Source organism: Falco naumanni, chromosome 12, assembly GCF_017639655.2.
Source record: "Falco naumanni isolate bFalNau1 chromosome 12, bFalNau1.pat, whole genome shotgun sequence".
NCBI lineage: Eukaryota > Metazoa > Chordata > Aves > Falconiformes > Falconidae > Falco > Falco naumanni.
Window position 1 is genome coordinate 9234222 of NC_054065.1, and position 27859 is coordinate 9262080.

The following is a 27859-nucleotide window of genomic DNA, read 5'->3' on the forward strand; positions in this document are numbered from 1 at the left end:
TTTATTAAAGCTAAATGGGCCTTCTGCAGATGTCGTTACCACCTGGCTGGGGAGGTGTTGACAGCAGCGGGCAGCAATCAGTGGTAGCAGCCTGCTGCATGGTGCTGCGGGGACCTGAGTCAGAACAGCGATCGCGGGAGCTGCCGGGGAAAGAGTAAGTGGGCATTTGGGACAGCCGCCTCTGTCTGCGTGGAGGGGCTCCCTTCCATGTTGACTGAAACAGATGCCTCTTCAGGAGGTATTTGCCCAGATTCAAACTGCATTGTTTGCTCACAGAGCAGAAGAAACAGGGAAAGGAAAAACTGTTTCTAGCAATGACAGTGCTGAAGAGGTAACAAAAGAGAATAGTTGTATTCTCTAGGACCCTGACAGGGTTGCAGTTGGGAAAAAGAAATCAAAAAGCACTCTTGCCCTTTCTGAACCCAGGTTTGAGAGAGCCTGGATTCTGTACGGTGGAGCCAACCATTTGTTCGCTGTCACCCCTATGAGTTCAGGTTTTGAGGACCCACAGCTAGTTTTAAGTAATGGTTTTAATTCAGACTTTGTTAAATGAATTCAAATGAAATTGATTTTCAGCTCGGTTCATGCACTGCGTGTAGGGCAACAGCACTGACATTAGTCTGCCTGCTTTCCCTCCTAGTGCCATGATACAATTTTTATTTTGGGAAGCTGCTCTTCAGCTGAGATCCTGGCAACAATTTTGTATGAAAATGTTTCACCACCACTGAGTCCAGTAGAGCCCATCTGCTCAGAAGGGCCATAAACAGCAGAGGAACCTGAAGTAAAATTTTACTTTAAGCCCCACTGCATGAAGGAACCTCAAATAGCTCCTACCACAGTTACCATGACTGAATGCTGTCACTGGGCTTGCGGGGCAGTTATATAAAAATGGTTTGGGTTTTTGACTTGGTGTTTAGAAAAGGAGTACGCATAGAAAGCAAAATAAATCACAGGGCAACATGCAGCTTTTCAACGAGTCTGACATTGTGGTGTATTTGCTGTTAACATGAGAAGAGGATGATCCATGCCAGCAATTCCACGAGAGAAAATGTGCATTATATTTTTCCAAGCAGATGTTTCATGGCGAATGATGAGCTATTAGATGAAATTTGAGTGGGAAGGAGGCTGTGGAGAATGAAGTGAAAGTATGATGAGTTATAGCACAGGTCAGAAGCCAGCTTTTAGGTGCAGAATCACTTTGGAGACCAGGGGGATCTATTTTCAGCACATGCTGCAGACTGACTTTGAGGTCTCAATCCCCTGCTGATTCAGTTTCTCTAAATGATGATGCATACTTACACAGGCATATAACAAGGCACGTCTAGTCTGTGCATATGGAGTACGTCTATGTCTGTAAAGCAAAATGGCATCTTTAGAAAGGTAATACATGAAGTGAGATAAAGCTGCTACAAATGATGCTTTATGACTGAAAATGCGTTTGGGCATTAGTAGGCAAATCCACGTGTTTACAAGAAGTCTCTTATGCATCAGGGTGAGTCAAGGGTGTGCTTCAACAAAGATAGTAACTTTACCTGGCAGTTGAGTCTTCCCATACAAACCAAACTGAACAGATTTTTTTCCCAAAGGGATATTTTCTGACAGTCCCCACTTATCTGGAGACTTTCTTCATGAAATAAATTAACTAATAATCAACAGAGTTAGAGGAATCTTTAGCCTGTGAGCAGTCCTGTTCTCTTGGGATGTATCAGATATTCATTGCTTGTGTGGAAGCAGCAACCATACTCATGGAATCTTTAAAAAGGTGGTTATATAAAGGTGGACTCTGTAGTACCTCTCTCCTTGTAGGACCAGTGAGCTATTGTGGAGCAGGAGGAAAGTCCTTTGCTGGAAGTCTGCCTAGGAATATAAGAAATGATCCAAAGATATAAATGAACAAATGACGATAAAGAGTAAATTATTAAATTAAAAGATTCAGCATCATCTGAGCACCTCTTTTCTTTGTATTGCACAGATATAAGCAAAAGCTAGTCTCAATGCCAAAAGGTTTGCAATCTTAAAGATGAACTGGGCCTGATTCCCATTTGAACAAAAACCCTTTTACACCACAGAGAGGTTGCAAATGTAACGTAGACCTACTTTGAATATCATCTCAAAGCTTGATGGTGGCCTTTGTAATAATGAAAAGCACTCCATGAAAAGACTTTTACTGTGGAAGAAGAAGAAAATGGTGGGTTTTTTCCTAACATGATGTTTTAAGAAAGGCGTATCTGCAGTACTTGGCAAAGGGATGTAAAAGAAGAGAAAACTGTGACTTGTAGCAACCAATTTTGCAGCTAAGAAGGGAGGATCTGCAGTCAATAGTGCTCTACGTGCACGGAACCCAATTTTGTTTTCTGTCACCAGGCATGCTGCTGTTTACGCCTGCACTGAGAGGTGGTTATTCTGATTAATTTGAAAGACTGATCATTTTTGTGGCCCAATGTAACTGGTGAGACAGCAAAGTGTGAAATTTACCCACAAGCTGCTGATAAAGTGTCCCTGTGGTTTGCAGCCTCTCCAGATCCACTGGAGAGACCAATGCCTGCAGTTATAGCCCATCACTGGGGAATTTCTTTCTTAACAGAGGTCTTTGATTTTGTAACTGTAGTGACTGTCCTGCTGTCTTGCAATAAGACATTGTTTGAAATGTGAATTACTTTTACTTTTCTGTTGTTACATACCATAAATTGTAATGTCAGCTTCTCCATGTAGAATAAGCAGTTTTTCATTCCTTTTGGAAACATCTTAAGATTTCAGAAATGCTCCTGCTCTCCTGTTGGCTTGTTTAAGCAGTGAAAAAATTGGAAATAAGAACGGAGTTCCTAGAATAGCTAGCACCTGTGATAGTGTAGATCCTGGTACAGCCCTCATGCCAAACTGAGGAGAGAGCAGAGGTGTGAAGCAGTTTGCTTGTTCTTGAGGCAGTGCGCTGCATATCAAGATATACAGGGCTTATTTTGCTGTCTCAGTCTTTCCCCTTAATAAATTCTATCCCAGAACAAAAAAACTTTGTCAAAGAGGGCATGATCCTATGAAAATTTCTGGTTTACTAGATTGGTATTTCCATTGCAGACCATCCCTACTCAGCATTCCTTTTACGTTGCAGCCTAAACAACTCGCATTTCAAAGTAGCAGCTAGAGCAGCGCTATTGATTGCTTAGCTGAGCAGGTTGAATGTGATCTGCAGCCTCCTCTTACACATTGATTCCTTCTCTCTTTACTCACTGCTTCCTGAATGTCACTGAACTGTGAGAGGCCTGCTAAATGGACAAAAATATTGATTTCTTTTCCCTTTCTTTTATTTTTGAAAGCTCCTTATTTACCAAGCACTGAACTAATATCAGGAAAACAAAAGGTCACAAAACAAGGTAGAGGCAAGTCAGTTCTTGCATACTTTTTTGTAAAATATGAACTTGGTTGAAACACAAGATCTTTAAATTGCATTTCCATCAAGAAAGGTTAATTGCCTGAGGGGAACCTTTGAGTTCAGCCTGTTCACCTTCATATTTTATTGTTGTTTGATTGATGCGGAACTTCTGGGGCAGTTTCCTAAATGGCCATACCTCTAATGTTTTAATTTGCAGTGGGTTTTGCAGAGAAAGTTAGTAAGCAGCCCAAACTACCCCGTGATTTGCTGTGCAAGGAAATCAGTGACAGTTTTGTCACACTTTAATGGTGCAGTATTTTGTCCCTGTTTTGTTCTACTGGAAGTGTGACACTTTGCAATACCATGTCCAGAGAAAGGGGGGTGGGGGGTGGGAAGTTCAAAGAGCACAAGGTGGAGTCAAGTAAAACTGAGAAGACATCCCAAGAGGGATGCCTGGGGACAGTGTAAGTATCCAGAGGCTTTAGTATCTGCTTATGGTCTATATAAGCTTAGAAGTGTTTGGGCAGGTAAATGGGGCTGGTTAGAGAAAGCAGAAAACTAGAACTGGTCCAGAACATCTAAGCGTAATAAACGAAAAAAAACCCAGCAGGTCCTTGATATCCAACACTGTTTCAACTAGTAACAAAAGAAAGAAGTAACAGCAAGTTAGAGACATGGTAAGAACAATGAAAAATGGGTGTATTTTACAGTTGACATTACTTCACCTAGAAATCAAAGCAATTCTTATGCTGTCTATGTTTGTCTTTATGAAAATAGCCATTTAGAAATGTATAAAGCAAGAGTGATAAAAGTATTTTGATGGAAAGACGTTTTTTTACTTCAATGAAATCTTTCAAATTGAAAAAAAAAAAAAAAAGTCTTCCTCTGTCCTTTGCTTAGGAATGGCAGCAAAGGTTGTGTTGATAAGCTTTGTAGTTTCAAAGGACTTGTGCTTAAACAGCTGCTACATCTTTGTGGTAGCGGCTCTAACTGCACCTGCCAAGGAGTGGCAAGATAGCTCGGGGAAGGAGTCCCTGTACGGAAAACTCCCCAGGGATTAATGGATGCAGGTAGAATAGGCACTTGGAGACTCTGTTACGAATAATATGCCAGACACACCTACAGTTAACAACAGGGACTTGTTGCTATGTATAGAGAGATCCATGAGAACCCTTGAAAGTTATTAACTTGCTTGAGAGGAGGAGCAGTTGACAATTAATAAATATTGAATGGTCAGTGAGACTCACAAGCCCCCCCTCATATCCCTGCTTGTTCTTTCTGGGCCTTGAAACAGGCTCAGAAAGTTTCAAATCAAGCAGATGGATCCTGCTGTGTCAAGACAAAGGGCATCAGTTTTCTGCATTGCCATGGCGGGATGGAGTCTAGCAGCCTCACCGCCCCAGGTTGTCAGTTCTGTAGCAGAAACGAGCTGTCCCCGTTGCCATTGAAAAGTGATTCAGTTTTATTCAGTTCATCTGACTTTAGTTGCAGTTCAAGTTGGTCTGTACTTTTCTTTTGCTTATGAGGAGGGTCAGCATTAACCTTTTTATTTTGTAATGGAGAGTCACACAAAACTTGGTTATTTTGGGGCTTTAACAAAATTGTAGAATAATGCGAGATGGGTGCTCCTCTCTGACATCTTCAGAGCTCACCAGCAAGCAGCTGCCAGACAGTACAGGTGACAAGTGTGTACCTGGGGCTGGGGTCAGTATTTCCCTAATAGATATATCTATTTTATGTTAGTTACATGGATAGTAAAATTAAATGCATTTGTGTTTACCTATACAGAAATCAGAGGTGAAAAAGACGCCCTCAGTCATTAACTTTGTACAGCATTTAGGAGCAGAGGGGTTGTCATTTATGGGTAAGACCCCCAAAAGCTGCTGTAAGTGCATGATATCTCATTCTCATTATTTTTTAAAGAGAGTTAGGTGTGTAATCACTCTGGTGCACTTGAACTGTTCTGCCTCCATATTTTTTTGGCTGATGTGTTTTATTGGATATCAGAAATTAGCGATAGCAAGAGTCAGGACAAATTTCCACTAGCTGAAGGTGGTTTATTTGACGACGCCTTCGTGCATGTGGACATACTGTTCCAAACCAGCTTCACGGGAGACAGATTTTCAGTACGATTCATAGGGTCTGAGTCCGGCCACCAGCCTGACTTCTTCAAAATTCAAACCCAAAGAGTGATAGTAAATGGAGTTACACCCCGCTGGCGGCCGGTCACCAGTGGTGTTCCCCAGGGCCCAGTACTGGGGCCAGTTCTGTTTATCGCTGATGAGGGGACCGAGCGCACCCTCAGCCAGTTCCCAGCTGCCACCAGGCTGGGGGAGTGTTGACCTGCTGGGGGGCAGGAGGCTCTGCAGGGGGGTCTGGGCAGGCCGGGCCGATGGGGTGAGGTTCCACAGGGCTCAGTGCCGGGCCCTGCCCGAGGGTCACACCAGCCCCCCGCAGCTGCAGGCTGGGGCAGGGGCTGGGAAGGGCCCTCAGCACTGGTGGGGCCACATCTCGCACCCTGGGGTGTTTCAGGCCCCTCACTGCAGGGGGGACGCTGAGGGGCTGGAGCGTGTCCAGAGCCGGGCAGGGGCTGGGGACGGGGCTGGAGCACCAGGCTCACGGGGGGCGGCTGAGGGACCTGGGGGGGTTGGCCTGGAGAGGGGGCGGCTCAGGGGGGACCTTATCACTCTCTGCAGCTCCTGGCAGGGGCTGTGGGCAGGGGGGTCGGTCCCTTCTCCCAGGTGATGAGGGACAGGACAGGAGCGAACAGCCTCAAGTTGCACCAGGGGAGGTTTCAATGGGATATTCAGAAAAATTTCTTCACTGAAAGGGTGGTGAAGCATTGGAACAGGCTGCCCAGGAAAATGGTTGAGTCACCATCCCTGGAGGTACTTAAAAAACATGCGTAGATGTGGTGCTTAGGGGACATGGTTTAGTAATGGACTTGGTAGTCCTGGTTTAATGGTTGGACTTGATGATCTCAAAGGTCTTTTCCAACCTAAATGTTTCTATGACAAATGCAGGCGATCAGTTTCCAACTTCTTTAGTCACCTTCAGGAATAGACCTGTGTTGACCCTGAAGCTTTAGAGTAAGAAGAACCACTACTTCCTTTGGCTGGTCATCTCACTGCTATGTTGGTTTTCTGGTTTGGGTTGGTTTGTTTTGTTTTTGTTTTAAAGCCATGCCTATTAGATGTCATCAGTGGGACTGCATTTTGCCTCTGGAATTTGGTCCAAATTCTCCTGTCCTGAAGTTCTTGATTCTTCAGGTTGGAGTTCCATGTACTGTTCCACTTTTGTGCACCCGCTGGTATAATTCAGTAAATCTGTCATAACACAGCCATTTAACTGCAGGAGCTCACCAGTACAATTAACCCTGTTCTGTCAAAACGAGGGGCTGATTATTTTGGCATTCATAGGAGCATAGAGCACAGTTAGTGCTGCGGTTTCTGGCCCTCCCTGAGCAGTATTGCAGTCAATTGATTATTCTGTTGATTTGTTCTGCATCAGTATCCTGCTGGTTTATTATTATCCAAGTGACTTTATGCGCCATGCGTAAGTACAAGTATATTAAAAATCAATACTTGAACCTTTTTTCCTTATGAAGATCTTATTGTCCATAGGCTACCTTTGTTCATACATGACCTTTATTCTCATTACAACACAGCTAATAACTTTTGCATGATTTAGTCACATGCTAATAAAGTAGATGCTCAGATTTTGCTCTCTACTTAATCCTGTATCCTGATGAAAAAGGAATAAATGAATTAAGAATGAAATAAACAAAAGGCTGTTAATGCTGATAAATAAGCCTGATTTTGAGACAGTAAAATTCATACTATTTTAGTAAGAAAATCTCATTCCATCGCTAGGTTCTAATAAGTATCATGCTTCACAGGCTCAAATAATTTAGAGATGCAATTGTCAGAACCCTGAGTCTTATGAATATGATCTTTCCTGCTTCAGGTAGAGAAAAAAATATTTAAAGATGGCATGAGGTTGCATTGTGCATTGGATTGAGGGCTGGATTCAAGGTTTGAAGTTGACACAGGCATATGGGATTATGGCTGTTACAAGATCAGAACGTTTTTCAATGATTTTCTACCGTTGCGCATGCAAAGCTGTTCTCTCCTGTGTGTGTTTGTGAAACATACTAGCTGCGACATGACACTTAATGCATTCATATTACTGATGTCGTGGGACAGCCTCATCTCCTGTAAGAAGAAAACGAAGATAAAAGCAGAATCAGATGTGGTCCCTCTCCTGATCCAGACTAGATATGAAAGCACAAGTTCCCGGCTCTAGAAAACACCAATTTTCTGCTGTAGATATCCAATTGGCAAGAAGACTAGGATTCTCCGAGTCAGCTATCTGCAGCCCTAAATGGGCGGTTCTCCACTCAAATCATTGGATTTCCATTATCATTTTCAAAGTTTGTTCTGCTGGGCTTTTTTTCTGGAATATATGGATGTTGTCTGCTCGTGGGATCATTGCTTTCTAGACACGTTTTCATCAGGAGAAAGGCGAGATCTTACATGCAGGCTGAGATCCTCATACAAGGCAACTGAATTGAGGCAATTTATAGCTTACCTAAGTGAGAAACTACCACAGTCTTACCCAAAGCTTTCAACTCATTTCATGACAGAAATGCTTAATCTTTTCTGGATGCTTGTGAGCTGATGGTTATGAGTTACCAAAGGGAAAAAACCCTTAATTCTGTAGTGAAAAAGAAGCCTCTGAATTTACATTTGTGGCTAGTTAACATCCTGTACTCCTTTTCTCCATGTGAACTATTCAGAAAACAGCCTACAGAGTGATTTTAGTTCAGAGAGGGTTATAACTCCTCGAGGGGTATATTTCCTTGTCTCAGGAAATTATAATATAATGTAATATAATACAATACAAAAAATAAATTGTGTTTTGTTGTGAAGATGGAACAAATCAGACAAATGAGATGATCCTGAAGCGGGAAAGCAGCCTGTGCTATTTCTGCAAATTGCTCCCACTTCCTCCAGGTTGTCTTAAAGAAAAGCCAGGGCTCCGCAGCATTGCTTTTTAATTAGCAGAAATCCTTTTGTACTAAATCCTAATTCAGTGCCTTAATGCAGCATGTCCTGCAGAGCCAGCAAGCTTGCGTGGGAGCGCAAACGCATGAAATCTTTTTCTCTGGCATCCCTCTAAGTGAGGGTTGGCTTCTGTTCATAATTATTTTCTGTGGTGACAGCTCAGGGTTTGTAGTCGCAAGCAGAGAGGCAGGGGTGGTAACGGAGGAAAGCATAATGACAGGTGATTGCTCTGTTGTCTCCATGGCATCACTGAGCCTTATCTTAGAGGTATCAAACAGTATGCTTATACCTTTCTTCACTCTGTACAGGTACCTGGCACCACTAAGTACACCTAGCGTGGGTCCTGCTTAATCAGTGTTCTCCTTCCAGCTTATTTTGTATCAGTTTTTTTCTTTATTTTCAATTTGCTCCGCTTTTAATGAACCTGTGCAAGTAACAGAAACATACGTATAAATGAAAGCACCAATCAATTCAGTATTTTATCATTTGGTAAAGCACCCACCAGTTCAGTATTATATCATTTGGTACCTTTAGGAGTTAGAATTCATGCAAGTAGAATTTTAGGCACGTTTGACACTGCCTTTTCAGGGCACACTGCTCCATCCTGCTCACTATGAATTGGTATTCAGTTTTCAGGGTTATAGTGAAGCAATATAGCTATGAGGAAAATAGTTTTTAGCCCCCATCAGTTAGATCCCAGTTTCATCTGAGCCTTAGGCACCTCACTGAGCACTGTATTTTGAGGCTTCTGCTTTAATTAACGGAGACAGAAGGACACCTCCAAGAATGACTCAACTGACCTAAGATCTGATTTAGCCTTTGAATGAATTTCTCCTCTGTTGATTTTCACTGACACTGTATGAATTACTGTGACACAGCAGTATGACTCCTGTATATGTATTTTTAATCAGAAATGCCAAAGCCACATGTCTAGAAGTGGTTCTCTGAGTTATTAGATTTATTTAATAACCATGCATTTTTTTCAAGAAAATGCCAAAGGAAATGTTGGTGGTATTACTGCCTTCTTGCAGCACACCTCAAGGTGTGCTTAGTTTATGGTTTTAAGCATTTCTCCTTGATCAAGGCTAGATTTTTTTAACATTTTTTTTCTTTTTAATTAAATGCTGGGACTCTTCATGCTGTCTTCATTCCAAGTGTTAGGCTAAAGAATACAAAAAGAGCATGCCAAACTTGACAGCACTTCTGCAAGGTCTGAGAATATGTTAGCAGATATTATAACTCCAATTACAACCATTCAGTGGTCTCGTTTAGGAGTGCTCTTTTATGTGGGTACAAATAACATGATTGTGGTCTGACATGTGTAGTTCCTGCCTCCAAGTATATTTGTGTGTCTGACTTTTCTGATTTTTTACAGTGCTTACTTAAATGTTTCTATGGATTTGCTCTTCATAAAGAAAAAGATCTCTAAAAAAACCTATGGCTATTTGTGTTTCATAACCAGCATTTTCATATCTTATACTTCAGCCAGTGTGGTCAGCTTAGTGGCTTTTTTGCCATGTAGTTTTTCTTGCCAGTATATTTATTTATCACTTATTTCAGGGATTTTCCTTGCAGTAAAGTAGATCACTTTACAAGACGTGTTTTTTGAGAACCTCAGGAGTATGCCGAAAGCACACAACACCAGATTTTTTTTCTCCCAGCAAATCTGTTTGGCAGGAAAGGCTACGTAATACTCTGAAAATGCCCTGGAGAAAAATCTGAAAAAGTAAAAGCGTGGTTGAGACCTGCATCCTCATGTTATCAAATGCCAGCAGCTTGAAACAGTGACATATTGGCAATTAGTTAAATAATTCTGGCTTCTATTAACAACAGTGTTTTGATTTTGCTGGCAGTGGAAAAGTAATGTATGGCAAGAAGATCCATGATAATAATGATGCCTGGATAGGGGCTCTTTCTTATGCAGATAGGTGGGAGCCTGAAACATGTTCAAGCTGTAGCCTCCTCCAGGCAGGACACTTGTGGGTGTCTCTGCCCCACATAGCCATTGTAGTAGTCCTGGAGCTCTCTACCTCTTTGCACATTTTCACTGAAATCAGTTACCGGTTTAGAAGTTGCAAATGAATGACACAGATACAGTGTGATTTCATAAGCCTTACCTCTCATGAAAGCAAGGCTAAAAAACTCTTCGTATATGTAGTTAAGGATGTTGAGCTAAAGATGTAAAATTTAACCTTTCCAGGTACGAAAAGCTGTGCAACAGGAAGGCTTCAGCAGAAGGAAGCGAGGATACAGAGACATCAATGACATTGACATCAACATGAACGATCCTTTATTTACCAAGCAATGGTACCTGGTAAGTTTTGAAAGAAAATGACAGTAATCGTAACTAAATAATTGGCATTCAAGCCATTCTGTGCTGTTGCAATGTTTTGCAAGAGTTCTTCCCCTGTATGTCACAAAAACTTGGGAATGGACCCAAGGCTCGGTCCTATTGTTTTTAACTGTACCTCTTTTATGCTGGGAGGACCCAGCACATTTCAAGAGCTAAATTTCATTTCAGTCAACGGAAAGATCCTTAGAAGGCTTGAAAGAGAACTGTATTGGTGTCCTGTGGGCATTCCTGGTGTGCTGATGTGACCCCTAAAACTGCATATGAATCATGTCTTTGAGCTGTTGCCAGGTAAAATACTGTTATAGAATTTCAAAAAAAGTTCTAGTGTATTGGCTAGAAAAAGTTGAGGTTTTTCTTTTCTTATGGAAATCTGAACTCTAATTTATTTTCTTCTGTCAGAAGCAGAACAGCTGAAAACTGATGAATTTTAGCTTAAGCTAATGTCAAAAGAATTAATATTTTGCTAAATTGTTTCATTTTTAATGTGTCATATTTTGTAGGGAGAAGTCTTCAATCTCAAAAGAAAAATTAAACTTTTACATAGAAGTAGCCAAAATCATTTTTTTCTATTAAAAAATTTGATAAAGTAATGTTGGCTAGTTTTTAATGTTGCAACCTATTTATGATTAAATTCTTAGTCAATGTACTGCCTTGTTAAGTTAAGAAAGGTCTTTTTGCTTAAGAGTAGTGTTTGTTTTTCTCTTTCCTTTTAACCTGTTTCTTATCTTTTATGACTCTATCTGACATGGCTGACTGTTAGGGTTTTTTTCCGCTCTAAGGCGACAAGAGTTTTCAGATGAATGAAGGCCCATTAGCATAGATGGGGCTTCGTTCTTAATGAGATGATAAACTAAAGTGTGGATTAATTCACTTCTTTCTGGTACTTCTATCAAAATATTGCAGTGATAAAAATGACATTTTTATGAAGCTATAAATTTTTGAGATTATAAAGTACACTAAAATGTGTTTTGAAGTGAGATGTGTCTGACACAAAATGGAAAAATTTTGCCTCAGGAGCAGCAAAAGCTGTATTACTTTTCTCCTGGAACTTGAGAAATTTGTGAATGAGGTTGGGGAACATGAGTAATGCCTGATGAAACAGGGGATTGCCTGTACTGCAGAACCATAGCATCACACACACACAAGGTTGGAAAGGACCCTTGAAGTTCATCTAGTGAACTTTCCTGCTTAAAGAAGGGCCCACTTGGTTATCAAAGATGTTGTTTCTGGTACTAAACCCAGTGGTCATGAACGTTGATCTGTCCTTTCAAGAGTAAAAGTATTTCCTGCTCGTAAAAAGTCTTATGTAAAATCTATTGATCTAACTTTTTCTGGATTGACCCACTGCCCTGACGTGCTTAAGTAGGAGTCTTATAAAATCTTATAAACCACAAAGAAGTGAATTTACCCAGAGTTGTTTTTTTAGTTTGTTTTGGTTTAGGTTTTTTTACCACTGCATTATTGCAGTAGATATGATTATGTACAGATGTGCACTCCAAAGCAAATGGGATGTATTTTCCATACCAAAAGATACATGCAGAGACATAAAGCAAAATTCAGCGGCTGTGGAAATGTATCTGTCAAGTAAAAAAGAGTATTCTTCTTTTTCACTAATGTATTAGATTAACACTGGTCAAGCAGATGGGACTCCTGGACTTGACCTTAACGTAGCTGAAGCGTGGGAGCTGGGATACACAGGGAAGGGAGTAACCATAGGAATTATGGATGATGGTAAGTGAAGACTGAGTGCTAATTTAATATTTTTAAAGTCACTTTTTCCATATAATCAAAGTAAAAAAAAAAAAGAAAAGATTAAAAAGTAATAATGGATTGCTTATAGTGGCAAGACTACCAGCCTCCGTAAAGACTTTGAGATCTTCAGGGAAAATACATTATAAAGACTTCACTAGGGGTACTGTAGCATGGATAACCAAGCTTTAAAAATAGTTTGCAGTTATCACTCAGATATCTTCCAGGGCACACCATAATGGCCATTAAGCCAAAGGAGAGACTCCCCTTGACTTCTGTAGGCACTGACTGGGGAATGTAATTGCTGTGCAAAAACTATTTAAGAAAACATTTTCTGGGTTACATTATTCTCAAAGTCATACTTGACAGCTGAAATAATTAAACACTTTGATTCTGAATGTCAATAAAGACCTGCATATTAAATATATTACTAATTTGAGGTTAAGTTCAGGGAAGAAAAAGATAAAAGGTACGGTTGAAGTCACAGCTGTTCTTCTCATGGGTTCTTTGCTGAAGTACAGGAATTCTGTGCAGTCTCTCAGCACTTTTCTTTGGGCTACATTTTTTTGAATGTTTTCCTTTTATGGTGACTGAATAATATTAAAAACAAGTAAGTAAAATGTCTGGATCCATGAATGTTTTCTAGAGTCAGCTGAGATCTGTCCTCACTTAATTCTGTTCCTCATCTGCTTATTCCCAAGGCAGGGTTTTTGTGGAAGTCTTTAAGAAAGGAGACTCAGACATCTGCATGTTGAAGAGAGATCAATCACATGAGACATGACCTCTTACATGATGTCATGTGAAAACTCAATTTCCCTGATCCCAGAGACAGGACTTGGCTTTCAGAATAGCTAGGCCTGACTGTGATGGGTATGATGGCAAACTATTTGAGCTTCAGGTCAAATAAAGCTGTTGGCCCATCAGGTACAGCTTTTGGAGAAGGGGTTAATTTGCCTTATATTCACTTCCAGTAACTGTGGAAGAGAGCACTCGAATACCATGATTCTTTGTTGAGATTTTTGTTGCCCATCTGGACATTGTTGTCAGATGCTGTCCATCTGGCCGTTTAGATCAGTAAGGCTCTCCACAAATACAAGGGTGTCTTCATGCAAATCTAGTGCTAAGGACCCTGAATAACGGGAGGTATTCATTTCATCAGAATAACCAGGATAACAGCATCCTCCTTGGAGATAAAATTGAGCATGTAATACTGTGGTGGTTGGTGACGTGGGATAGAGTAATGATCAAAATGTAATATGAGATTGGTGGCCATTTCTTTGTTTGTTTTAACTGGTCAGCTTATCCCATCCAAGTGTAGATCTGCAGCTTCTGTTACACCATCCACTGGGATTTGTGTATTTGCCATATGTAGAAAGATACCATGCATTAGAATGAGTATGTTCCACACCACTGCACTGTGATAATCTTTAGCACACTACTAAGGTGTGCTGCCTGTGCTCAGAGATTTGCTAAAATGGTCTAATCTAACATTAAAAGTTCTTTCATATACATAATCCAAAATATTTGCCTTAGTTATCTGCCCAAGTCTAGATTAGGTAATTTTCTGTCTACTTAGATGACAGTTTTCAGTGGTTAAAAATACTCCATCCTGTACTGATCCACTGCTTACTGATCTTGTTAGTTTTGGTGTGCTTTGAGTTGCAAAGATAAATTGTGATTTAAATTAACCTTAATAAGTAAATATCATCTAGTCTACAAAACAGGTCAATAAATTTTGTCACTGAGCTTACCTTTTCAATCGGCACTTAGATTTTAACATAAATGATTGAAAATTCTGAGCTGGGACTGCACCAGAAATGGTACACCAGTTTAAAGGTCCACATTTAAAAGCTGGAATCTCACTTCAATCAGTTGCATAATTTGCCTTGTTCATTTTCCTATTGTTGCAAAGTTTTCTTGTCTTGTTCTGTGATCATAGAAAATCCTATTTGAAACTCTTAACCTTTGGTTTCTGTTCTGTCATTATCTTATTGCAGGAATTGATTATCTACATCCTGATCTTGCATCAAATTACGTAAGTACATGCTGACCTTTTCTGTAAAATGTGGATTTTCTTATTGTTATAGTCCCTCTGCTACAAAATTTTAAGTAATGAGTGGAACAACAGTACAGCTGAACTGCTAATCTTACAGATGATAAATTTCACACTGAAAGAAGCAGACTAAAAAGGGGACTGCCTGTGCAGGGAATGGAAAGGTGACAAGGCTTTTTGCGGAGGAATGACAGTGCTGCCTCGCATTAAATAAGCCGCAGCTTGCACTACTGGATTTAGGACAGGAATGAGTAACCTGGGAATTGGCTTTAAATCCTGCTATTAAGATGCAGAATTCACCTGTCACTTGGAGGGCCATGGAGCTGTGGGCTGTGGCAAGGCACGTATTAGCCTTTGAAACCTCCAGGAACAGCTTAATTCCTTTGTAACAGGTGATTTGATCCAGTGCTTCGAAGCGTGTGCAGGGCAGATTGTGTATTCTCAGCACATGCTGTGTCCATTGATTATTCCTCAAACCTCCCTCAGGCTTCAGACCTTCAGACTAGAGGATTTTTATCTTTCTTTATTCTTCCAGGCTCTCCCCAGCCCCACTGATGGTAGCACTCCTGTCCCCAAGCATCTACAAGGGTTCCCAGCACCCATGCACTGTAGGCTGCCTTAGTGGTACGCTGCCCTCACGCTGTGCTTGTGGCAGGCTGGTGGGCAGCAGGCTCAGGAAGCTGTGGCTCCTTGCCAGGGGGTTTGCAGTGTCTCTGCTTTAGGTCTTGCTATTCTCCTGCAGGCAGTGGTTTCCTGAGGGAAGCCCAGGCTTCTTCAGCTGAGCAACGTGGTTTAGTTTGCAGTGGCAATTTCATTAAAAGAAGACAAAGACAACTGGAAATTTTGGTTAAAACATGAGCCATTCAGAGAGAACAGCTCCAAAATGACAAAGAGTAAAACAGTTATTTCTACATACTTGCAATGTGGAAAATAATAACACACAGGATGAAAATCTGTTTGTTGTTGCAAATAGCAAAGCGCATTTGGTAGAGAATAAATGGATAAAGAAGGCATTTACTTTGGGCAAGAAGTTTGGGAAATAGCTGACCACAGATGTAAAGGGCAGGACAGCCAGTTTCACTCTTTGTGAACTGGTGTAATAACTAGATAGCAGCTAATTAAACCCTGTCCCCTGGCTGCAAAATTCTCTCCCAAGAGTAACTCGGTAGGATGTTCCCATAAATTGATACAAATAAAGAAGTTTGTACAAGGCAGTAATTTTCTTTGCAGGAATTGTGCTCCGTGTGCATGTTCTAGCATATGATTTGGGTAAAGCACACGCTCTTCACTCACTTTTCAGCAGCAGGTGTGGAAAGAGTATGTGGGAATATTCTGGTTCTGAAAATCATGTTTTGAACTAACAAGCAAAAAAAGTCTGTATACTGTATCTGATACAATAGCAAATTGTTCTGTTGTCAACAGTGAACCTAGGATCATGCCCAGAAACTAAAAATAAGTGTCTCAGCAATGCAGTGTTTTCTCTTTTAATTCTAAAAATGTTTTGTGTTTGAGGGGTTAAATGCTTGTCAGGCTTAGCAGAAATGTATTGTTTTTAGAGTGGCAATAGTATTCTGGACATTAATGGAAAATGACACAGAGAATGACAGTGCACAGATACGATGCAAGGAAACCAGAAAATACTAGAGGTGGAGAGAAGTCTGGGAGTTCAGAAAAGAAACGCTGGGATGAAAATTGGAGAAGAGCTGTCTGGGTACGGGAACAACAAAACTTTCATGGCAGTCAAGAGAGGCTTGTGAGAAGACTCATCTTGAGATGAGAATCTGAAAAGGTTTGTGTAGGAATGACTTTGTCCAGGCAAGGAGTGGTCCAGTAGTGGAGCAATGATCAGGCTGTGGAGGGACAAAGAAAGATTGTCTGGCCAATGCAGAGCGCAGAATTGGGCATGGCTTGTGCAGGGCAGATCAATAGTCAGACACAGGAGAAAAGACTGAGGAGCAAGTGGCTGGTAAGACAGTCTTTAAAGGACCAGCAGAAACCCCATCGGAAAGATCACAGTCTTAAAGGACATATCTCCCCAATGCTTTTAATACAGAAATACTAAATATGAGCTATCACGTGAAATCTGTGGTTCTAGGCTACCACAGCACAGAGGGGAAAAAGGGGGGGAAAAAAAAAAAAAGAAGCTCGAGTTTGCGTAGTTTGTCTGTATTGCCTAACGTTCACTTTTAATCCTGTGCTGAATATACCAGAGGACACAGCAAGGAAATGTGCTGGTAAATTAACACATTATATGCAAGGTAACTGGTAAAAGGGTAAACTTTGTAACCAGTTAGAGGTGCTGGCACTTCCTCACACAGAGCCAGCTGCAGTTGCTGTGTCTGAGAGATGACTGCCTGAAGGGCAAGGTTGGCTCTTGCTCCTGCTGCTAAAATCCGCCATCTCCTCCCGTGCCCAGGTACAGAACAGCAGTTGCAGGGCTTGCTTCACCTGCACTTTGCCTCTCCTCCTCTCGCTACAAGGCTGGGCAGGCATCCTTGAGTCCTAGGAGGTCCTGCTCTAACAGCATCTTCTGTGTCTCAGAGAATACGGGGGCCTTTTTTCCCAGTAGGTAGTAATTTGGGCATGAACTAAGGACAAGGACTTAAATTCAACTGAAGGAAAAATCAGTTAGATGTAAAAATGCAACGCTACGAGTCTCAAGGAACGAGTTGTTAACCCAGTTTGAGGTGGCATAGCAATTGCAGTCACCTTTGTACAATTCCTACACTACACGTTTGGTGTTTCAAGACACTTGCACCTCGGAGCAGCTTTCTTTTAAGTTATATTGTTTATTTTAGGAAATTAAAACTTTACAGATTGTGTTTCTCAAGAGTGTGAATCCTGCATACCCTGGCAATGTCTGTGCAACTTGCTTGAAAATTGGGAGCAATTAGAAAGTCTCTCAAAGGTGGTGTCTTTGGCACTTGAGCATTTTCAAGTATAAAAACTTGGCATTGGTTACTCAGTTTAATTTGGCTTTTATGTTTTTGATTTTCTGGGTTTCTTCCTTGAATAGATTAATGGGTGTTAGCACTTAGACAAAATGGAGGGTCAGGGAAGAGAAAAAGAGCTTTCTAAAGAAAAAAATAATGTGTATTTTCTCCTAAAAATTGCTGAGCTATGACCTATCATATGGAGTGCACTTCTATCCATATTTTACTTTGCAGTTTCTGAGCTTTACTACTTAAATCATCTATTTCTCTTTTTAATGCACTTTATATATGTGGAAAGGAGTGTTCTTGCTCAGTCTGGATGGACTGCTTTCTCAGCACCCCCTCCCAGCTTGCTGCAGTATAGCTGCTTGCTTTTCTGGGATCAGGGGGTTATGGCAAAGCTGGAATTTTCCATTCTGCACCGTGAATGCAGAGAGACTCATTGTCAAACAATCAATATTTTCTTCCAAGCCTTGGAAACCCTGCAGAGGTTCAGCCTTCAGGAAATTATTTTTTTCCCCACAAAGAGAACCCTTCATTATGAACTGATAATTAAAAAGCTGAAGCCTAGTGTACTCCATGGTTTTCTTTCAACTCAGACTGTGCATACAAAGCCACCGATTTTCAGGACTGACTCCTGCAAGATACAGCATCTGAGAAAGAAAAGTGAAGTAACAAGGGCTGCGTATTAGATACATCTAATAAAAGAGGAGAACAGCAGCTGGGTGTGTGTGTGTGTGTACATTACAAATCTCAGTGCATCGTTTTAAAGAAAAATTTTAGAGAGCAAATGGAGATTTGTTGTGCCACAAACAGAAACATAAGCTGATCTCTCTCTCTTACCAGTTTGTATTGTGGTACTTCTATCCTTGGCCAGTGTCTGCTGGTGAAGGTCAGTGTAGCTGCATTATACCGTTTACAGCAGGAGGGAGCTGATCATCCCATGTGAGTGGGTTTGTCCCTGATCAGCAGTAGTGAGGAGAGACGAGAGACCACCAAAAGACTTGGGCCAGGAGTAAAAAATTCAGTGTCTGAACTCTGCCTGAAGTTGAAAGCTTGCTTAAAGAAATTGCGGAGGAAGAAAGAACAAGACAAGCATTTACTGTGGGGGAACGGGAGGTGACTGTGAATAGGTAACTGTGTTACAAAGTACCGATACATGTGAAATGAGAATCGTGCAGCCATCCTTAGTAACAGATAGGAATGTAACATTCAGGTAACAAAAAAGATTTTGAAATCTGTGGAATGGCACAGATTTAAGTTGCGCAAACCAACATGCAGTCATCCTAGCAGTGCTCTGTTGCCATCCTTCCCCTTTCTGTCTTCTCTGTAACGTGTCTTTACGGTACAGCCTTATGTTCCATCTTCCAAGGGTCCTTCCCAGCTGTCACTCAAGCTGTACACTGGAAAGGATTTGCTGAGCTAAAAAGGCCCCATGTAAGGAATGAGGGAAGATTTTCTGGAGCTGAAGTTTTCTGACATCTACTATTTCTTACTCAAAGGTGAACAGCAGGTAGCCTTACCTGTCTTCTCCTTCCACTTTGGTGACATCTCCAAACACAAAGCAGTCTCTCTCTCACAACTTTTGGTAACTTGTCACCAGCTAATATGCTAACAGCTTCCCCCACCTTGCTGAGAGGCAGGCAGAAGCATATTTTTGGAATAATTATCTTATCACATAAGCAGTGAAGCAGAGAAATGTTCTACTTCTGTTATGAGCTGCAATTTCCATTGTTTGCTAGAGGAACAAAAACATTATTGAATAATCTTTACGGCCATGAAAGAAATAAAAAATAGTACAGGCAATAAATTAGACGCTGCAATATGTGCAGTGAAGCTTAGCAACAGCATAAAGGATCTTTTAGAAATTCTGTGTTTCCTTCATTAGCGTGAATTTCTGAGTATTTCTTGGCCCTCCTTGCATGCTGCCAAAAGGACCGGCAAATTGTGCTGGAGCCCATGAGCCTGGTCTCAGTGATCTACCGGTATAAATCATCAGTATCTCCACTGAAGTCACTGGGGCCTAGTTGTGGGGTTTTGTAAGTTGACAAAGCTCCATTGACATCTACTGAACCGTGCTGCTTTGACCCTGATGATCTGCCCCACAGAAATCCCAGCTGATGTAATTCCCCGAGTCAAACAGAGTTCACGTATAACTGGTGGCGAGAAAAATGATACCCTGCCAAGACTGAAATTTGTTGGAAACCCTCTGAAGACCTTGAAAAGTTCCCAGTGTCTCAGCACTGTCATTAATATCAGCCCAGGGGATCCGCAGTAAAGCCAAACCATAGCAAGTCAGGTTCATACTTGCCTGGCATCAGCGGGTGATTTCAGTTAGGTATAGGAGATCCGATTCCTACAGCACGATTTTCAAAAGAGCCAGAGACTGCCGTTTCCTACGCTGCCATTCAAAGAGTTATTGAGCCCATGCAGTAGACACTTAATTTCAATAAACCTTTCCTGCTAATACATCGGTATTTTATGGGCAAACTCTGTGCTTGTGATTGTTGCTAGTACCTATTTTTAATTGCAGTGTTGAAGTATCACTTACATTATCAAAAAAATAAAGAACAGAATAAACTGCTTCAGATGCTTCAACACAGCCAGCACATTGGTTGGAGTTGGTTTATTTTGCAGACAGGTTTTCTAAAATAAACTCTAGCATAACAATTTCAAATTATCAACCAAAACCTGGGATAAATTCCCAATACATCCTTCTACTAACACTGAAAATTCAGTAAGCACACTGTTTGATGCATGCTGTTAAAGCAGATGGTGGCAGAAATTTCATCAAGAAATTGTTGAGACAAAATGAAACCTCTCTTTTGCCAGGATAGGAAGATGGATCAAGTGTTTAAATGCCAGGCTGATGGATGCCTTAGCAACTGAAACTGATGGCCTTCTGCTGGGCTGTTTGCGCTGCTCGGGTGGCTTCATGCAGCTAAGGGGCTGGTTTTGGCATTTAGAAAGATGATTGTTCGGGACATGCAAGACAATGAAGTTTCACTGGCATAAATTAGAAGTTACCGGGAAAAGAATGAAGTTCTCTGTTTCAGACTTGGCTATTTTTTTCTGTTGTTCTGTGCAGGATCAGCTTCTGGGCTCCTCTCTCTGTTCTGTGCAATCTGGGGTTTTTCTCTGAACGTATGAAAGGCTGAAAAAGAGATGATGCCTTCTCTGATAAAATCAGCCAGGCAAATAAGGTTCTTTGTGTACTTGGAAGAGTGTCCTGGGTTTGTCACATAGAGAAAATGCTTTGCATCTTGGAAAACATAGTGCAGTTTTGCAGACAGTCTCCCCTGCTCACAACAGTAACTGGTTTTGCAGTACGTCACAGTGGTGCTCGTGTACTGAAGTCTAAATAAGATGACTGCACAGCTGCTCTTCTCTGCCTTATAGCTAATTAATACAAGCACTGCTAATGGGAGAGAGAAGCCATGGTGCTATGTAAAGGAGATGTCAGTGTCTTCTTATTTTGTGAAAGATAAAAATGTTTTGTAATGATAGACGTTATAACAGCCTTCTAGCTTTCAACTCAATTAAAAAGGTGGAACAGCAAACAGAATTTGAAGATGATTTCTCTGGATTATTTCGTACGGCCAGAGGGCATAGAAAGAGGCTTTTTCTGCAAAGGAGACTGCAACTTGTAAAGGAGGTGTGATTGCCTTAAGGAGAGATGATTTGTGCCACATACAGACCTGTGTTTGCAGCTGAAAACTGGATTTCTCTTACTGAAAGATGTTCTGCTAACTGCTTTGCTGAAGCCAGTGTGAGAGATCTGGACCCTGAATGCTTGGCAAATTCTGGGGCTTGGTGCTTCACGCTATCTATATAGCTGGAGTTGGTGCTGCTCTACTGATGTTGGTCTCTTCAGGGAGAGGCACTGATTTATACTGGCTGTAAAAAACAAAGTACAATTCTTTTGGAATCAAAAAGATACTAATATATTGTAGTTGCATTTGCCCGAGATTATTTTCAGAGCAATGAATGCTACAGAAAGTTTCCAGCTTTATTCTAGATTAGAACCACCTAAAAAGGATAATCTTCAAGTTAAATGTGTGCCTGGTGTGCAAGCAATGTGAGATGCTGCCAAAGACACTTGCTTTGCAAGCTAAAGACCTCACATTGTCCGCAGCATTTATTTTTCTCTATAATCAATGTACTTAATTAATCAGCTGCACACTGAGAAAGTGCAAGGTGGCTAATTGCTTTAATCATTAAGCAGTGGTATTAATTTTCACTTAAGGCATCGTCAGTGGAAAGTAAATTAAGATTGCTGAAATGAGAAATGCACAGGAATAGAAGAGAGCAGATAAGGACATTTGTGCATCAGTTCTGGCTGGAGCTTTTGAAATTGGCTTGTGCCTCTCTCCAGGATTTCTCAAAGTAAGTTTTTTGGAAAAAAAATCTTCTTTTATTTGGGCAAGAAAAGTAGAGGGAAGATGTTAGTACTCACTGTTTGCCATGAAGGGACCTGGTATTGCTTTGTTTTGCTTTTTTGTTACTTCTCTTTCTGCACGCCAATTAGCTTTTGGAACTGTCCAGAAATCTTCCATTGGAACAATATTTTTGCTGGTAAAGATGAGTGATTTATAAAATCAAGGTGTCCATGGGAAAATAAAAGTGAAACATTTCTATTTTGGATCAGTTCAACCTCACTTTAAATGTTTGGCTTGTAGAACATGCTGAATTAAAACAGCAGCAACAAAATCCCACTCTGGTGTGTGGTCCACTTGGGAGAACAGGGTCAGACACACACACAGTCCCCTGGAGGCAGTGCACAGCGTGTAATTTAAAACCAAGTTCAACTAAGTGAAATAAAGCACTCTGTTTCCCCAAAGTGAATATACCACTTTTGGGCTTAAAAAAAGCAAAACCACTTTTGAAGATTTTTCCATTTTGAAGTGTTTTGGTATTTTTTTAAATTTTCTATTATTCAAAGAATAGTTATTTTAACCTCTTGTACTGTTTAAGACACTAACCAATGTAGAAATCCCTGAATATCCATCAGTATTTAAATGGAACTTAATTAAAATTCATGCTGTAGTTACATTTTGGCTGCCAAGGTATTACCAGGGAAGTCTGAATTAGATGGGGTGTGTGGGAAACACTAGTCCCTCACAAAGCTTCGCCTAAATTTCACAGGTGTTAGGGAGAGACTTTCAGGCCTAGTGATGATTTTGGCAGTCTCAAACCCACTGTTAACTAGTGGGCATGCAACTGGTTTTAAAAGGGGAGTTTTGGTCAAGCCCTTTGGATAAGCCAGACTTGCAGAAGAGAGCAGAGAGGCACGAGGAGTCCACTTTTTTCGGTGAAACTGTAACAGCCTAAAGACAGTAGATAAAGATGCAGATGATCTCCAGTACTTTAAACACCTCTCCTTCACTGAGCATGTAGATTAATTTGGTTCATCTGAAATGAATTCAATTTTTTCTGTCCTGGCACTTCATCTTGGCGTGGTTGCTTTGCACTGTTTGATTTTAGTTGTATACATTTACATTCTTCGTATTAATATTTTACTTCTCAGTAGCTGTGTAGGTGGTGAAGATGTTTTTAAATGCCTGCCCTATTTCACATTGCTTTGATTTAAATATAATGTTCTTCTTTTCTGTTGCATTCCCAACAGAAGCAATAAGCATAATGTCTAATAAAATGTTGGCCTCTTTGAAGTCACTGGTAATTTTTCCATTAAGTTCAGAGCAATCAGAAATCTGGCAGATCATATAAATAACACATTTGTAATGTTTCTTCTATTGTGTATTCCGTATTCTGGGTTTTTTTAATCATCACAGAAAGATGTATAGGCCTCCTAGCTTCAGCTGAGCAAATAATACCAAGGGCTGTGGAAACATGACTGCCCAGGATAACACGTTTTACTGTAGAACAGGAGCTTGTATTTGATGAAACTTCAGCCATTTCCAGTGCTGTGTAGCTGTTGTTTGGTGAAAGTTAAATGGATATGGTAGTGCATACCTCAGTCACACGTTCCCTGTGCTGTCTTTTCTCATAAGCTTTGATATAGGTTAGGGATCGTTGGAGATGTTCTGCAGGCGGGTTGTGGTCTGGATTTTATTAAAGGAGGTGAATCTGTCTTTGAATATATACAAAGGAGAGCACAGAGGCTGTGCTACATTCAAGGGCTTAATAATTCCCATGCTAGCACACGTTTTTTTAGAATTACTTCTTGTGAGAAACTAAATCACTTTTATTCAGTGGCACTTAACTCAGTTGCAGAATTAGTCAACAGTGATACCGTGTCTGACGGATGTAATTATGAATCTTTATTTCAGTCAGCTAATGGTGTCTAGGATTTTTCTTAAATTTACACATCCAGTAAATTACTGTGAAAACATTAGCTATGATCAAATACACTAATCTTTAAGAGAAGAACCTGTAATGATCATGTACAATTGAAAAGCGTGAACACTTGCAAAATGTAGTGTGTGTGGATTTACATGAGAATGTCTGTTCTGAAGATCCTACCTTCTCTCCCTGAAACTTTTTATGTAGCTGTCCATCGGTTTTGCTAATTCCACATGGAATAAACAATGCAAACTTTTTAATTAATGCAAAAGCATATAAAGTGGTCCATTAAAATCCCTGAGAACCCTGCATGTCTTCACAGATAGTCATATTACTAAAGCTCCCCTGGGATGCTCTCAAACTATGCTAATGAGGTTAGCATGCAACTGGGATAAAACAAAATAGATATTCAAGACCTTTTAACTTGAAGGCATGCAAATCAACCTGTGTTTGCTTTTTGTGACAAAAGAAATGTAAATAATAGTTTGTATTATGGTTTTTGAATCTCTTCTCTGAAATTTTCAACTCCTTTTGATTCACCTACAGTGTTGCTTTTATGTGCTCATTCATCATCATCCATATGCATACAATTTAGGTGAGGTACCAGTTGAGCAGTTGTTAACAGTTTCTTCTCTTGTCAGCTGAGAAGAAGGAAAACACCCAACCACTTTTCTGTCTCATCTGTTCTTCCTTTCAGTTCTTTTGTATCACTAGAATAGCTCTCCCTGTCCTGCGCTCTCCCTGAGCACTGCAGACCAGGTCTGTCTGTTGTAGCTAACCCCCAAACCATCTAAGCCACTTCGATTTCCCTCTTTGGGAAGCTGCAGTTTGCCTTTTTTGTAACAACAGATTGGTGTAACCTGTTAAAGTGGTCATCCTGAATATCCTGCCAAATTTGGTTTATGCCATTATAACTGCATGTCCAGTATTCCTGCACTTTTCTGTGCAAATTGCTGATAATTGATCAGTTTTTAACGACTGTGACTGCGCAGCCTTTGCGGTCACAAGAGTGATGTGGGTGCCAGCACCCTCTAGCCACGCACAGCAGCAGGGAAGTGTTTGCTCTCCCAGTGCACGTGGTCACTCTTCACCCAGACTGTGTCATGCTAAGTGACTGGATTCAAATGACTGCTGAGTTTGTATGGAAAACTGAGCTATAGATTTTCTTACAGTGACGGAAGAAATTATCCCTTATCCACCATTTCCCACTTCAGAGACCTCTATGCTGGGTGTGATCTGAACCCAGCGGGCTGTGTTTGGTGCGAGAGCCCATGGCAGATTTTGGTAGATTGTAGTCTGGGCTCACGGGCAGGAACAGGAGGGCTTAGCTCCCTTCAGTTCCAGCTCATCCCTCCAAGAGGCTGTAAGTGCTGGCTGCCATCAAAACACTGCCAACACAACCTGTGCTGCAGCTCAGCACCCGGCGTGTGTCTCATGTATGGACAAACTTGTCAGTTATTTCTTACAGGAATATAACAAAGAATAATGGACCTGAACCTCATTTCTCTGCTGCCAGCTTTATACCTCTGTTGCTCTCTCAACTTCAGTAGGTCATGCTAATAGGTAATCAAAGTATCTGAAGGCAGAAAAGATCCATGTATTGGCAAGGGAGTGTGTGCCAGGTTTTTAATAAAATGGAACACTAAAGCTAGATGAAACGTGTGTTCACAGTATTTTTCAGTAAAAGTTATTACAGTGTTTGTATTTGCTTTTATGATAAAATAATCCAATTTATCTCTAGCCAGTTAGATGCCAGGTTTTTTCTTCCCCCTCCCCCCCAAATTAAAGATATCAAGGAGTTCACTCCACAGCCTGAAACTTTAAAGCTTTAAATTTGCTACATGCCCTGAAAATCTTTAACAGTAACTAGCTGCCTAATTTATTTTTATTGTACTAATTTTGTTGTCTTAGCAATATGCCTCCCTATGAACATTCAGTACACCTTCAGTATGTTGTAGGTATAGCTTGAAGATTTTTTTGCAGCCCCTCTGAAAATTAAGGAATGTTTGACTGAGCAGAAATAGGTTTCGGGTTTTTTGTAGGTTAACTTGCTGTTGCCTTCAGAGCTGTGGCTCCAAGTAATTAACAACTGGTGATGTGCTTCAGCTTTCCTCCACATCAACTTGAAAATTGTGGAGCAGGCTAAGAATGCCAAGAGGTGAATTGTGAAGCAGCCTCTTTATTACAAGCACAAGTTCATTTGGCTGCTTGCTTTTTAATAAAGTCTCATGCCTGCCTCAATTTCTTAGGCTTTTTCCTATGTCAGGTGAAGATGCAGGCTCCCCTGGAGGAAATGGAGAGTATCTCAATAAACTGGTTTTATTTATTAAAACTTTTGTTAGGAAAAAAATTTAATTCTCCACTACTTAAAAATTCTGCCCAGCCTAAATTTTCTTTGCATATTTGTGATTCTTTCTTTTTTTTTTTTTTTTTGTCCTCTTTGACTATATACCCCTTAGCTGAGCATTAGCAAACAGCTGCAGAGAGTTAGATGGCATTTAGTTGGATGTGTTTGCAATTCCATTTTGTTTACTGGAAAAACATTCAACAGTGTTGGTACCTACAAATGGAATTGATCATTTCTTCTGTTCTTTGAAGCTTTAAAAAGTTTGTGCTTAGATCTACCTGTGTGGTATACATCACCGCTGTACTGCCCAGGTGCTTTATGCCCACGTGAAATAAAAAGTTGTTTATCCCCAGCCTTTCTTGGCTTGGAGAGCACCAGCCGGCAATGTAACTCATGCTGGTTTTCTGATTTGTCTGCAGGGGAAGTAGGAAGGAAGTTAGTGCTGAAAAAAAATAAGAGGTTATGTGACATTGTAGTGCCAAGTGATACGTAGAGAGGAACATCAGTTGCTTGACAAAGGAAATCTGTTCAATGTAGAGAAAGAACACAATGTAAGATGATCTTGGTGAAACTGTTTTTCTTCATAACTGTAATTTTAAACATAATGCTGTCTTAATTAAGAGAAATGTAAGAGTTAACATGAGACTCCATGAGGTTTTTTGGCTGCATTTTTTGTTTGTTTTTAAACCTAAGCAGTGAAAAAAGTTTCAGCTTTGCAAAATACAAAGTTACATCAGAGGTTGGACAGCCAACCTGTCTTCCTATAAGTTCTAAGAACTGGAGGATTAGAATTGTTACTGCTTGTTATCTCAACTATTTTTACTATTCTAAATTAAGCAGTAGTCACCTGTTGTGTGTAGTCAATTTATCCTCTTTTGGCTGTAATTGCACTAGATTTGCTTTTGACCTAATCCCAGATGCTTGGTGAATGTTGAGGAAAGTGAAGTAACTACAAACAGAAATCACCATTGCAGCGTGCTCTGTACTTGCTCGGTCTGTGGCCAGGCAGGGACACTAGTGAATACCTGAAACTGGAATACTGGGAGGGCTTATGGGCACCTCAGGTGTTATTCAGGACCCAGCACACTTCTCTGCTCAATGCGTTTAAAATGATGCTCAATGTATTATTATTCAGTGACTGTTTTGAAAAGGACGGCGGAAGAGTGTGCTGCAGTCTTATCCATTATTCAAGATCTGGCTGTTGGTGTCTGGCTGTGTCTTTTTACTTTTGTGATGCACCTGTAAAAACGGGGTAAAAGGCTGATGTTTCTGGAGGGAGATGACAGCATTTGCCAGCAATGAATTTGCTCTTTAAGGTTAGTATTTTTGACCATGGCCCGTTACTTTGTGGATGTATTCTCGGTCTCCACAAGGTCTTGAATGCAGCTCTGAATTTGCTGGATAGTAATATAGGATATGTAAATGAGTTCATGTAAAGGCAGAGCTATTTAAGAAGTTGCAGGTTTTTTTCATGTCCATTTAAAAAAAAAAATCCACAAAACAAAGCAAAATAGCATGTTTCCCCTGGCAGAGAGAAAAGGGCTTACTGTACTGACTACTGACTTAGCAACAGTGCCTCAGTTTTTCATTAGTGACCTGTGTGCCTTACAGCACCTCTCCTAGGAAAAATGTTGCCTCCTGGTGAGCGTATTCCATTTTCTTAAAGCTTGTGTGTACAAAACTGAATT

At 40.7% G+C, this 27859-nt stretch overlaps 1 protein-coding gene across 1 annotated transcript in view; it reads left to right on the top strand.

The window, feature by feature from the left end:
• The window catches only part of PCSK2 (proprotein convertase subtilisin/kexin type 2), a 110160-nt gene that overhangs the window by 43887 nt on the left and 38414 nt on the right, over positions 1 to 27859 (top strand). Inside the window, exons 3-5 of the mRNA XM_040612205.1 lie at positions 10634 to 10747; positions 12409 to 12517; positions 14533 to 14570. Of these exons, the coding sequence (XP_040468139.1) occupies positions 10634 to 10747; positions 12409 to 12517; positions 14533 to 14570 (261 nt within the window). The remainder of the gene's footprint in view (positions 1 to 10633; positions 10748 to 12408; positions 12518 to 14532; positions 14571 to 27859) is intronic.